This window comes from Gopherus flavomarginatus, chromosome 6, assembly GCF_025201925.1.
Source record: "Gopherus flavomarginatus isolate rGopFla2 chromosome 6, rGopFla2.mat.asm, whole genome shotgun sequence".
NCBI lineage: Eukaryota > Metazoa > Chordata > Testudines > Testudinidae > Gopherus > Gopherus flavomarginatus.
In genome coordinates this window covers 130970376-130984745 of record NC_066622.1, presented here as the reverse complement: position 1 = coordinate 130984745, position 14370 = coordinate 130970376, and the positions used below count along the sequence as shown (strand labels likewise).

Genomic DNA, 14370 nt, shown 5'->3' with positions numbered 1-14370 from the left:
GAATGGATCGATTACACTACACAACCATAGATCATGAACATACAGAATACAGTGTGGTGTGATCTAATGTAAGGCTATTATTGGTACTTGCTAGGAAAGACCTATATAACTCAGTTGTGACTTTTGCCCCTACTAAATTCTGGGACTATCCCAACCCTTTGTGGTATACTATCATGTATTCTCAATAAACATACATGCATATGTTATCTGAGATAATATATAAATACATATAATACCTATGAGAATGTATACAATGTGTATTTGCAGTACATGATGTTTTAAATTGTAATTTTTCACTGTCATTCATCAGTGTTACAGAATTTGATGTCCTTTCAGGTGAACTTGAAAGTAGTAGATTTGGGATTAGCCTTTGTTTCTTTATCATTGAGCTAAATTATATTTTTCTCTTTGAAAGTAAACCATGTTAATGTGATTCTAAATTGTTTGGTAGGTGTGGAATTTGTGGTGCCCAGAACTGGGTTTTACTGCAAGCTTTGTGGACTTTTCTACACGAATGAAGAGACAGCTAAGACAAGCCACTGCAGAAGTACTGTTCACTACAAAAATCTTCAGGTAAAACACACGTGTAACTAGTTTTAGTCCTGCTTCTATTAACGAATGGGTCAGAATGAGTAAAACTCTCTGGTGCTATAAAAAGGACTTTCATGGTACGCACAGAATTCAGTGGCATGGAAATGGACAGTTTTAAATCTTTTAAGCTGACAAATGTATAGAAATCAAATGATTTGTGCAGTGCTGCCAGCCAGCACACTAGCCTGTCACCTCTGATCCCTATACTCAAATCATGGCTCACAAGTGAAATGAGGTGAGAAAGCCACATCACAAAAATACTAGCACACAATTTGGCCCAGTTGAGTCTCTCCTCTTAAGAGTCCCAAATTAGGGAATAGTAGCAGTGTTTCAGGTGAGGACTGAAGTGCATAGGCAGTTTTTTCTGGGACAGATTGCACAGAGCCTGCCACCACTAGTGATTTCTTAATTTCATGGCAGCTAAATTTGTTACCCTTTTAGAATTTGTATAATTTTATTTCTGTGCCAATTTAAGTCTCTATAGTATGTTTCAACTTGAGGAATTTCAAAGCATTATGTGTATGATACATAAATGATCTGAGGATGGCTTCATAGGCCACTGAAATGCAGCCATCTCTCGTGTGGAATGTGGCAGCTGTCCAACAGTGCGGCACAATGCTACATAACAATTGTAGAAGGCAGTGAAGAAGAATGCCATGTCCTGTGTATTTATTTAGATTTACTTTTAAATCCCCACCCATTGCTCTAGGTATTTTTCCAAATATAAAAGCACACATTAGACAATATTGCACTAAGATCATTGGCATATCCAAAAATAAACCAAACCCAACCCACACCTCCGCCTCCGCTCCGCCTCCTCCCCTGAGCACGTCGTGTGTCCACCTTTTCCCCCTAGCTCCCAGCACTTGCACTGCAAAACAGCTGTTTTGCATGGCTGGGAGGGAGGGGGAAGGAGGGAGAATGCAGCGCACTCGGGGAAGAGACGGGGATGGGGCGGGGATTTGGGGAAGGGATCCAATAGGGGCAGGGAGGGGGCGGAATTGGGGCAGGACTTTGGGGAAGGGATTGGAATGGGGGGCGAGGCAGGGTGGGGAAAGGGTGGAGTTAGGCCAGGGCTAGGAGGACGCGAGCACCCACTGGCGCTGGGGAAAGTTGACACTTATGCTTGAGGTGTGCTATAGACCACCAGGATCTGAATTCAATATGGACAGAGACCTTTGTAATGTTTTTAATGAAGTAAATACTAATGGGAATTGTGTGATCATCAGAGACTTTAACTTCCCAGATATAGACTGGAGGACAAGTGCTAGTAATAATAATAGGGCTCAGATTTTCCTGGCTGTGATAGCTGATGGATTCCTTCAACAAGTGGTTGCTGAACCAACAAGATGGGATGCCATTTTAGATTTGGTTTCGGTGAGTAGTGAGGACCTCATAGAAGAAATGGTTGTTGGGGACAACCTTGGTTCGAGTGATCATGAGCTAATTCAAGTTTAAACTAAATGGAAGGATAAACAAAAATAGATCTGTGACTAGGGTTTTTGATTTCAAAAGGGCTAACTTAAAAAAATTCAGAAAATTAGTTAGGGAAGTGGATTGGGCTGAAGAACTTGTGAATCTAAAGGAAGAGGAGGCCTGGAATTACTTCAAGTCAAAGTTGCAGAAACTATCAGAAACCTGCATCCTAAGAAAGGGGAAAAAATTCATAGGCAGGAATTGTAGACCAAGCTGGATGAGCAAACATCTCAGAGAGGTGATTAAGAAAAAGCAGAGCCTACAAGGAGTGGAAGATGGGAAAGCTACCTTATTGAGGTCAGAATATGTAGGGATGAAGTGAGAGAGGCCAAAAACCATGTAGAGTTGGACCTTGCAAAGGGAATTAAAACCAACAGTAAAAGGTTCTATAGCCATATAAATAAGAAAAAAGGTAGTGGGACTGCTAAACACTGGGGATGGAGTGGAGGTTAAGGATAATTTAGGCATGGCCCAATATCTAAACAAATACTTTGCTTCAGTCTTTAATGAGGCTAATGAGGAGCCTAGGGATAATGGTAGGATGACAAATGGGAATGAGGATATGGAGGTAGATATTACCACATCTGAGGTAGAAGCCAAACTCAAACAGCTTAATGGGACTAAATCGGGGGGCCCAGATAATCTTCATCCAAGAATACTAAAGGAACTGGCACATGAAATTGCAAGCCCATTAGCAAGAATTTGTAATGAATCTGTGAACTCAGGGGTTGTACTGTATGACTGGAGAATTGCTAACATAGTTCCTGTTTTTAAGAAAGGAAAAAAAGTGATCCGAGTAACTATAGGCCTGTTAGTTTGACATCTGTAGTATGCAAGCAGGGCCGGCGCAACCCATTAGGTGACCTAGGTGGTCGCCTAGGACACTAAACATTTGGGGGGCGGCGACTGCGGCGGCTGGATCTTCGGCCCCCCTGGTCGTTGTCGGCATTTCGGAGGCAGGACCTTCCACCATCTCTGTCTGGGGCAGCATTTCGGGGGCAGGACCTTTGGCTGCCTCTGTCTGGGGTGGCATTTCAGGGCGGGACCTTCTGCAGCCTCGGCTGGAAAAAAGCTGGCGGTGCTCCTGTATGCAAGGTCTTGGAAAAATGTTGAAAGAGAAAGTAGTTAAGGGCATTGAGGGCAATGGTAATTGGGACAAAATACAACATGATTTTACAAAAGAGGCCAAACCAACCTGATCTCCTTCTTTCAGAAGGTAACAATTTTTTTAGACAAAGGAAATGCAGTGGATCTAATTTACCTTGATTTCAGTAAGGCATTTGATACGGTTCCACATGGGGAATTATTAGTTAAATTGGAAAAGATGGGGATCAATATGAAAATTGAAAGGTGGATAAGGAACTGGTTAAAGGGGAGACTACAATAGGTCGTACTGAAAGGTGAACTGTCAGGCTGGAGGAAGGTTACTAGTGGAGTTCCTCAGGGATCAGTTTTGGGAACAATGTTATTTAATCTTTTTATTACTGACCTTGGCACAAAAAGTGGGAATGTGCTGATAAAGTTTGCAGATGACAGAAAGCTGGGAGGTGTTGCTAATACAGAGGAGGACTGGGATATCATACAGGAAGATCTGGATGACCTTGTAAATGGGAGTAATAGTAATAGCATGAAATTTCTTAGTGAAAAGAGCAAGGTCATGCATTTAGGGATTAATAACAAGAATTTTTGTTATAAACTGGGGATGCATCAGTTGGAAGTAACAGAGGAGGAGAAGGACCTCGGAGTACTGGTTGATCAGAGGATGTCTATGAGCCGCCAATGTGATATGGCCGTGAACAAAGCTAATGCGGTCTTGGGATGCATCAGGCGAGGTATTTCCAGTAGAGATAAGGAGGTGTTAGTACCATTATACAAGGCACTGGTGAGACCTCATCTCAAATCTGTGTGCAATTCTGGTCTCCTATGTTTAAGAAGGATGAATTCAAACTGGAACAGGTACAGAGAAAGGCTACTGGAATGATCCGAGGAATGGAAAACCTGCCTTATGAAAGGAGGCTCAAAGAGCTTGGCTTGTTTAGCCTAACCAAAAGAAGGCTGAGGGGAGATATGATTGCTCTTTATGAATACATCAGAGGAATAAATACCAGGGAGGGAGAGGAATTATTTAAGCTCAGTACCAATGTGAGCATGAGAACAAATGGATATAAACTGGCCATCAGGAAGTTTAGACTTGAAATTAGATGAAGGTTTCTAAACATCAGAGGAGTGAAGTTCTAGAACAGCCTTCCAAGGGGAGCACTGGAGGCAAAAGACATATCTGGCTTCAAGATTAAGCTTGATAAATTTATGGAGGGGACGATATGATGGGATAGCCTAATTCTGGCAATTAATTGGTCTTTGACTATTAGTGGCAAATATGTCCAATGGCTTGTGATGGGATGTTAGATGGGGTGGGATCTGAGTTACTACAGAGAATTCTTTCCTGAGTGTCTTGCTGGTGAGTCTTGCCCACATGCTCAGGGTTTAGCTGTTTGCCATATTTGGGATTGGGAAGGAATTTTCCTCCAGGACAGATTGGCAGAGGCCCTGGGGGGGTTTCGCCTTCCTCTGCGCCTTGAAGTCTTAAAACCACAATTTGAGGACTTCAGTAGTTCAGATGTAGGTTAGGGGTTTGATACAGGAGTGGGTGGGTGAGATTCTGTGGCCTGTGTTGTGCAGGAGGTCAGACTAGACGATCATAATGGTCCCTTCTGACCTTAAGGATCTTGGCAGGCAATGTTTGAGGTTTAAAAATGAACCAGCTACTACCCCTTCCCCTCAAAAAAAAAAAAAAAGGAAAAAGGGCGGGGGGGGGGAAGGTTGCCTGTGGAAGCTGAAGAATAGTTTTGAATCACCTCCTGCTAAGCTGTACACATGAAACATAAAGAGTTTTGCCCTTTCTCTAGAAAAGGAAGACCACATTGTCAGTACTCAGTTTACAATAGTGCTGGGCCCACACTCAGAAGATGCCCTGTCACCTGGACTGTGGCCACCCCCCAAGGCCCCGACCTCACTTGGTCTCTTCCCCCTGAAGCCCACCCCCAATCATTCCTCTCCGCACCCTTCCCCTCCCCCGCTTGCGCCTCTTGGCCCCTCTCCACCGCCTCCCCACTTCACTCCTCTCCACACACCCCTTGTGTGAGCGATGGGCGGGGCCTGGCAGGAAAGAGGCCAAGCAGGGGCGGGACCTCAGAGCGGAGCATGAATGGAGAGCAGGGATGGGGCCTTCAGGAGGCGTGCAGGGGCGGGGTCTTGGGGCAGAGTGCAGGGGCAGGGCCTTTGGGTGGGCTCCAGGGCCCACAAAAGGTTAATCCTGCCCTGCACATTGTGAGTTTATGCAGTGTACTGAATAGACAGTGCAACAGCAGGTCACACACAGGCATCACTGAAAGGAGAGACACAAAGCAGGCAATAGGGTGCCTGCTGCAGTGTTGCCATGAGATTCTGTTTTTCCCCCCTGGGGCAGTGTTTTTAAATGACCAGTCCTAGACCAGAGCAGTTGTTCGTAGCTAGAGATGCATGTGATTTCTCATTGCAGCTGTACGTAGACTGATGGTGCTAATTAATCTGTTTCAAGAGTTTGAGTAACTGGCATTTGCTTGGCCAGGATCCACAGAGAGGAACATTTTTCCATTTGTCGGATTTATGGTCTCTAATAACACTCAGATCAGTTACTCATGCATGTGAATGTGATTTTATATCTATAAATCTTTAATAAAACCCCTTCTGTGTTATTATAGAGGTATCTCCCATGATTCTGACCACATTTACTTGTGATGAGGAAGTTTTGTTCCCTTCTGCCTCTGATGCCATTCACCTGGGTTGAATTTGAGTATAAAATTTTAGCATGCCTCTCTTATGCCCGTGTCATTCCACCTTCCATTTTGTGTGCACCTCTGCCATCCAAGGGCATTGCCAGTAAGTCAGCAGCTTTACTGGCTGCTAATAGATTTTAGGATCGCACTATATTATTGATATTTAAGGCGCTTGAACGCCATCATAATAAAACAAGTCAGTACAGGCAAATACTCCAGCCAGATTGTTAAATCCTATCAGTGATGATTGTTGGCTTCACTTTTCGTTCCACTTAAAAGAAATAGATTTATATACATCAAAAGGTATGTATCTAAGTCAGACGCTTTGCAAATGTAACATATGTTTTAAGTCATATCAGGAACTGTGTCTGCCCGCAATCACACCACTTCGATACCAGTGTAATTCTGTTCACTTCTGCAGCATTACTGCTGATTTACCCCAATGTGAGAGCAGAACTGAGTAATCAGCTTCTATTTGCCAGGAGAAAGGGTCTAGTAGATTGAGCATGGAACTGGGAGCCAGGATATCCCGAACTGTAGTCCTCCTGGTTCTGCCACTGACTTCCTGGGTGGCATTGAGCAAGTCACTTAACCTCCCTGGTCTTGTCAGCATTAAGGAAATTTGCTCTGGGGGATCTACATTAATACAGATACACCAGTTTAAATTTCCTTAGTGTAGACAGAATGTCTGTGGGTTCTATCTCCCAGGGTTGTTACGGGCTTAGTGACAGTGCTTTGAAGCTATAAAGCACTCTGTACTGAGTATTATCAGTCTTGCTAATGCCACCTCTGGTTTTCCTTTGGTCACAGAAGTATCTATCCCAGCTTGCAGAAGAGAGTCTGAAAATGAATGAAGAAGACAGCAATCTGCCACAGGACGTTGCTGGGATTGTTCCCCACTTTGAGAAGAAAAAGCTATGATGCGCTCAACTAGAAGAGTTGTAAATGAGTGAATGCTGATATTTCATTGTTGAGCTACATGATGTGCTGATCAATTCGCACTGTGCAGGAGGAAGGAAAGCACAATAAACAGCATATTCTTTGCATCTGTGCCCAGGGTGCCATTAAAAACCATAATGCCTGAAATAGTTTCCCACAAGGAAGCAGTCCTGGCGTATCTGTAATAAGCGCAGCTATTCTTTCTCAGGCTGTGTGTTGGGAGCGGCTTCCTATACTAACTCAGAATTCTCAGGGATTCTCAGATGCCACACAGTAGGTCAGGCTGAGTATTTAGAAGAAGTTAGCATCCTCCAGTGGAAATGATCTGAAAAGAAATGTCCTGAATGAAGCTTTTAACATGAATATATTTTAAGTCAATTCACTCAGTATAGTGAACAATAGGCCTTGTTTAAGAGACCTAAAACCATTGTGCTAGTGCTAACTGTTAGATGGCATAAGGTAAACCCCAGTGGCCTTAGAATATGTGCACCTAGAGCTTGGTGATGATAATTGTCATCATTTTTAAATTTTCGAGTATTGTCCATGTACTCGATGTTACAAAGATGTATAAAGATGGAGGAAGTCGCAGCCCTGTCTCTAGGAGCGTACAATTGAAATCCAGTACAGGCAGAACAGTTCAGGCTGAAAGTTATTTGCCTTCATTCTCCAGTGCTTTATATCCTGTGGGCTGGATGCTCTTTGGTAATTTCTGTGTTTGGGAATGTTCCTTGGGAAAATTCTAAAAGTGTGTCCACTTTGTGTCTTAGATTAAAGTCGCACAAGAAGCTTTATAACTGCTAGATGTTTCGCTTATGTAACTTGTAGAATTCTTTATCCATGCTCATTGTGGGGGATGGGGGGAGGGTTTAAAACATGTTTTTCTAATCTTGGCCATCTTGAATTTCCTGGTCTTTATGGAAATAAGCCAGACTCTTAATGTTGTTTTAACAGTTTTTGTATTCATTCCCCTGAATTTTTATGGCAAGTGCAGCAACTGTTCACAGAATGCTGCAGTGAGAACACAGGATGCATCAGCAACTATAAGTATTATTATATGGCATTGTTTATACTCAGAGTTGTTGCTTAATATAATGTAAAGTCCCATTGAAATGCACTGTTTAGATTTCTGGTTAATTTCAATGGGCTTTGTGTAGCAAAGTGAATATGTACTAAAACTGCTGCCAGATTTGATCCTGGAGTTATGCTTTTAGGAAATGCACCACAAACCATGTCTCCACGCAAGTGGTAGGAAAATTTTTGAAATGTTTGAAATTTGGTTGAAAAATGGAGAATGGGAGAATTTACAGATTTTTTTCACCATTCTTTGCCCAGCTCTGATATTGGCCATATTAAGGGCCACTGAAATCTCTGGCATTAGGTGTTTCACTTAATACAATAGGACTTTGTGTACAGTAAATAATTTTTTTTCCCCAGAATGGCTTATCCATCACAGAGAACAACATTAATGTTGCAAAATAATGCAAAATGGCCAATCTGCCAAAACTGCTCCCACCAAAAAACCTGTTCCATATCACCTGCACCAACAGCCATATTCTTCTTTCTCTGAAAATGGCTTCAGTTCAGTATCATATCTCCAGGCTGCATTTTGTTGTTTGGTAAGTTCACTTTCAATTAGATGGTGCAGACATTCCATTTATTTCAACCAGCGTTGGGTGCAAGCTGCAAATCTTGGATTCATTTTTCTCCAAAGTTCAGAGATTCTGTGGATTCCAGGTCTGGCTTGGTGCATCAGAGAGAAAGAAGGGAAGACACACTATTTAGGCATAGATCTGAGCATCACCAGATTTCAAGTGTGACAGGATTTGGGCCCATCTTTGTTTAAAACATGACTTTTATTCCTCAATTAATTGAAACAAAAAATCTTGAAAAGCAAATTCTTCTTGCTACAAGATTTCTTATTACATTTTGATGAGATTTGTTAGGTCAAAATTTGTATTGCAAGATGTAAAATCATGAAAAGGGAAGTAAATATTCTGTAGTTACTGTCCAAGGCATTGCTGTTAAGGCAGTGATGCATACACTGAGTGTGAAGAATTAGTCTCGTTGCCTTATAACACGATATGAGTGGGGAAGGGAATCACCCCAGATGCAAGCATCTGATTTTTAGATCTCAGACTGTTCCAGAACTGGAGCACTCACCAGAGTGGTGGTAGATTTTTAGATCACCTGGTTACGCTTAAAGTGGATGGGAGGTGGGGTTGATAATGCCCCAAATCTCCACGCCTCTAGCAACTTATCTCCAGCCAAACTCAAGTACAAAGAGTGTTATTATTATTATTATTATTATCCATTTGTAAATCAGTAGCACCAAGAAGTTCCAGCCCCATTGTTCTAAGCACTGTAACAAAAACTTTCCCAAACCCCAAAGAGCTTACAATCAGAGCTCAAGGTGAGAGACAACAGGTGGATGCAAACAAATGGAGGGAGTAGGAGGTGACAGTGAAACCATTCTGGTCAGCAGGAGTAAAACCACTAAACCTGTGTTTGCCCATGGGCTCATTGTCAGACTTAAATGAGTGATTCAACTTATTACCCCCAAAATATTAAACGCTAAGGCCCAGATTCACTCCTGTGCTGCACTCCTTGCATATTTCACCTTGTGCTTGCAGGGCTAGTTGCATCAGAAGTGCATAATCCGTCTGTGTTGTGGGTTGGTAGTGGTATCCTACAGCTCCCTCCCCAGAGATCTTGCCTGAGGAAGAATGCTTCAGTTTCCAGCCAGGGCTCCAAAGGTTGGGGGCTTGACGGGCAGCCCAGGAGCTGTGCTGAGTCAGCACAACTCTCAGCCAGCCAGGATCGCCTTGCTTGTGCTGGCTAGTCCTAATCCCCCCTGTAAAAGTGGGGGCAACCCTTTCCATGTGGAGTTTCCTCCTCTGACAGCCTGCAAACCCGAGTTCCACTGGCAGAACCCAAGGGTGATGCTGGCCTAATTACTGTATTTGAGGTGCAGGGGCAAATATTTAGAGCCTCCAGAAAGGGATCTGTGTGTGCACAAGCATACAACTGTGATGAAATCCAGGTATTTTCAGGGGGGATTTTAAAATCTGGCCCCTAAGGACTAACTACTGACAAAACAGCACGTGAGTGTGGCCAAAAAGGCAGCTGTAGTCCTGAAAATTTTATTTTATTTTGCAAAATCCCTGTATTCAAAAGAACCTCCAAGTCATAGCATTCAGCCTAACAATCTGTGCAATCAGCTTTCATCCCAATGCAATTAGAGACCTGCAATGTAATGTCTTTCCATGAAAATAGTCCATAGAGGCAATGCTTGCAGGCATTTAACTCCTAGACATCACTCTAATATCTATTCTGCTGAGCGGCAATGCACCTGTACAGGTAGCTATTTGCCTCTTTGAACTGCTGTAAAATGTGCTGTTTTTCTTTTGACTTGCTATATTTAAAATCTAAGATGTAGTATTTTTCTAGTCGGCATAATTCTTCAACAATTTACATTTCTGATTAATATATGTATAGCACCAGGCAGTCTCAAGTCTAGCCAAAAAATTATTTATTATTATTTAAAGAAGAGCTTCCATGATCTTTATGAATCATTTCAACATGTCTCAACCAAAGATTTCACAAAGGCTGCAGCCTTTCTGAACAGTGAACATGTTTTTATCTGCTGATCTCAAATAGTCTTTAATATCACAATGCATCTTGCTTTCTTCAAGATTAAAAATTTAAAAAAAAAAACCTAAACATTAGCCCCATAAGACTTAATACATTTTAATATTGGCTTGAACACTAAATTAGTGTCAGGCTGGTTATATTCAGGGTTTTTCTATTCTCTATTAAGGCTGTGATTTGTTTAATTATACTTGAACTGGACCAGACATACTATTTATTGAGCGTATAGAATCTTGTTAATTTAAGTTTTGCCTTGTAAACAATTGGAATTTGTTAGAACTTGTTGAGTTATGTAGGTGGTGTCACCAGTATTAACTGATCTGTGCAACTGATTGCAAAGTGTTTCAGGTTGTGTTTCATAAAAAGGATTTTAATAAAGAGAATTTTAGAGCATAAATAATGGCTGGTAGTTGTGCCAGTTTCACAATAACTTGCAAGGAGATTGGCACCTCTCAGAATTTGGTTCTTTGTAATTGTGATTGAAGCCATTCCTTACCCACCTACTGCCCCTCCATCTCCCTTCCTACACTTCACCTCCAGACTTACTGAGTGAGCTATCTACAGCTGTTTCCTCTTGAATTCCTCTTTTCCATCTCCATCCTGGATTCCCTGCCACACTTTCTGAAACTGTTCTGATCTCTTTCTAGACAACTCTCAAGGCATCTACTTCACCTACATCCTGCTTGTCCCATCTGCTGTGTTGATTAGACTCGCCTGCTTGACATCTCCTTCCTTGGCTTTTATGACATGGTCTTCTCCCTGGCTCTCCTGCCAGGTCTCTTTGGTTGATCATACTCCCCTCTCCCATTTTCCCTACTGGTTCCACAATGCTCTATCCTAAGTCCCACGGTCCCACCCTCTTCTCTCACTAAACCCTTTCTCTGAGTAACCTCACCAACCAGAAGTGGGATCCACATGGAAAAATGCTCAATGAAGAATCATAGTTAGTTTAAGGGTAAGTAACCGTTCTTTACTATTATCACTACTGAATAGTTAAAGAAAGCTGTAAGGACAAAAGCAGTGGGGAAATCTATAAGTCTTTCTGTACTGTTGAAAAAATTGGAAAAATAGGACAAAAACAGGACAAAGGGGCAGGCTAGGAAGGAGACAGAAAGAGGGAAGGTAAGATGAGACAGGTTTGCCTCTGCTGTACAGTAAATTATTACACAAAGTTGTGATTGCAGATTCGGTATCAGTGGGGTGGTGGAGACAAAAGTTGATGATGTACAAAGCATACAGCTTGACTTTGAAATACAAACTCATTCTACGTAGTAGCCAGATTTCTTGTGGATAATATGTCTGGAATACCCCGTTGTCCTGGTTACGGAGTATCTTTGTAGAACATGATAAGTACACCTTAAAAGGCATGCTGTGTAAATCCTTTGGAACGATATCATGACATCATAAATGTGTATAATACCAATATATTGAATAGACACAGTACCTCAAGGGTGTTCTTGATTGTGTCATTCAGGAGCATGGAGGTTCAGGCTGAAAAGTCAGTTAACTCAAGGTCCAGGATTCCTTTCCCATTATTCACAGAATTCCCACTGAATATAATGCAAGTCTTGCTTGATCCCCATTGCCATGTGAGAGATCTGAACTGGGAGTGCTTCAGAAATAGTGCTCTGCCACTGGGAAAGAGGAAGTGTCTCGTGTCATCTATCAATAAACCCTTTGGCAGGCCTTCTCCTCCAGGTATGAAAACTAGTGGCCATGCTGTGGAGCCAGGAAAAATAATGTGAAAGCATTTGTCTGTGTGGGAAAGTAGAGAGCATAAATAAAGAATGTATTAAGATTCATACCATCCCAGTAGTTAGATAAAACTGTCCCCCATTTTACTGATGGGAAACTGAGGCACGATGTGACTAGCCTATAATCATGCTGTAAATCAGTGGCAAAGCCAGGAATTAGAACCCAGGTCTACTCCTCAATCCTTTGCCTTCACTTCTTTTAAATAAGGATGGACTTGTGACTGCAGCACAGGAGTAATATATTTTAAGCACAAACATTTTCAGTTCTTTTCTCTGGGATGGCTTCCAGAGAGTGGTTCCAGTGAAGAATCTGAAAGAGAATTTTGGCCCTGGTATAAAATCTGATTCCTTTTGCTAAAGTTCTGGAGCATTCATATCAGTGATTTGGTTGTTATTGTCATATTTTAGGTGTGTTGCCATTTTGTTTTGAAAGTTGCATTATTCAGATCCACTCCTTTAATGCCTACATTGTTGGAGTGTGAACCAACTTGTTTGCACTGTTGAAAATTCAGTCTATTTTGGCATGTTTCCAGCACTATTTGCTGTGCTTAGAGGGACATTATCAATGCTGATAGGCTCCAAATACGAGTGCGCACACAGCTACAAATGGCAGCTTTGCCTTAAAAAGTAAGGCTACAATTATAATTGAGTGCATTTTGGCAGTCACCTAAGTGTTGTGATCTTGTCTGATCGCACAAGCCACGCATGGCCAGGCTTGGCCAATCATGAAACAGAAGACATCCAAGGAAAACCTAGGTTCTGCTGGAAGTCACGTTGGTGAATCACAATAGATGATGCTTTTCTCTCCAAGTTGGTACTGAATCAATGCTTGTTCCCTGGATAAGCTAGGCCAGCATGATCAAGCCAGAAGTGCTCCTGTGGTTCATGTCAGCACTTCTTAGTTGTTATTGCCACAAAGGTGTTCTCTGATTTACATAAGGGGCTTCTTGTGCTCACTTGGAGTGGATATAAAGCCAGGATCCAGGTTAGCCAATCACGCTAAAGAAGGAGTTTGAGAGAGGCTAGTCATCCAATCTTGCTCTTTTATTTATTTCTGTAGTTACTACTTCTGGGATTAGTTAGCTGTTTTGTCAGGTCGTTCAGGGAAAGATTGGGTTAGCCTAGAAGAACAGGTTTGCCCTCAGGTATCCTTGCTCACTCTTCCATTTGTGACTCATTTGTTTCCTTCAATATGTCTAACACATTATTTCTAAAGTTGGTTCTAATGGCTGGCGCCTCCTCCTGCCCTGATCTCTGTACATGTGGAAAATATTACATCGGCATTCCAAAATTATGGCAACAGAGGCCATATAAGAACCTAGATCAACAAGTAGACAAATCAATCAACATTTGAAAGTTTCTAGACTGTACTGCAGTGTGGTTCAGGAGATTCTCCTTCTGGAGTCTAATCAAGGAATTAAATGTAGAGCCTGGTGCACAAGAGTTTTTAAGGTCAGGCTTGACAAAGCCCTGGCTGGGATGATTTAATTGGAATTGGTCCAGCTTTGAGCAGGGAGTTGGACTGGATGACCTCCTGAGGTCCCTTCCAACCCTGATATTCTATGATTCTATAGGAACTATTATGTTCACCTGCTCTAGAGTATCTATATTTTAGAGGTCTTAACCCTCATGACCCAGAGAGATCTCTTGGATGAGATTCAGCAATTCATCTGAATTACTAGTGGATCAGCCCTATGATGCAAAACTTCTGGAGCCAAATCCAAGGAGTTATTATTAGTGAGATAACTGGAAGGTTTTGTTTGTTTGTTTAGACCCATAAGTCATATTTTTGGAATTGGCATCTTGAAGAGCAAGGCTGAGAATTAGCTCATCAACATCAACTCATTCATGCTGCAAGGAATGTGATTGTCCTATTGTGCAAATCTGGACTGGAAGTTAGCCAGGCAATCTAACACTTTTGACAATAGTAGTTAGCCCTTGGTATCCTGGCTGAAGTCCACTTTGGATAATTACATGCTCTTTCCTGAAAAGGCCTCTGCACTTTCATTAGGATAGTGTATTCTTCACATTCCATCCTAAACTCTTAAACAGCTGGGGCTTTTTATGCCAGGTGTAGCTTTGTGGGTTAAGGATTTCTTTCTGTGTATGTATAAGTATATGCATAAGTTTTATAGCTGCTTGTAAAC

The 14370-nt window shown here is 42.0% G+C and overlaps 1 protein-coding gene across 1 annotated transcript in view; it reads left to right on the top strand.

The window, feature by feature from the left end:
- RBM20 (RNA binding motif protein 20) overlaps nt 1-10788 on the top strand; it is a 191157-nt gene extending 180369 nt beyond the window's left edge. Inside the window, exons 13-14 of the mRNA XM_050957981.1 lie at nt 452-573; nt 6693-10788. Coding sequence (XP_050813938.1) covers nt 452-573; nt 6693-6803 — 233 coding nt within the window. The 3' untranslated portion in view covers nt 6804-10788. The remainder of the gene's footprint in view (nt 1-451; nt 574-6692) is intronic.
- Nucleotides 10789-14370: the final 3582 nt, after the last annotated feature.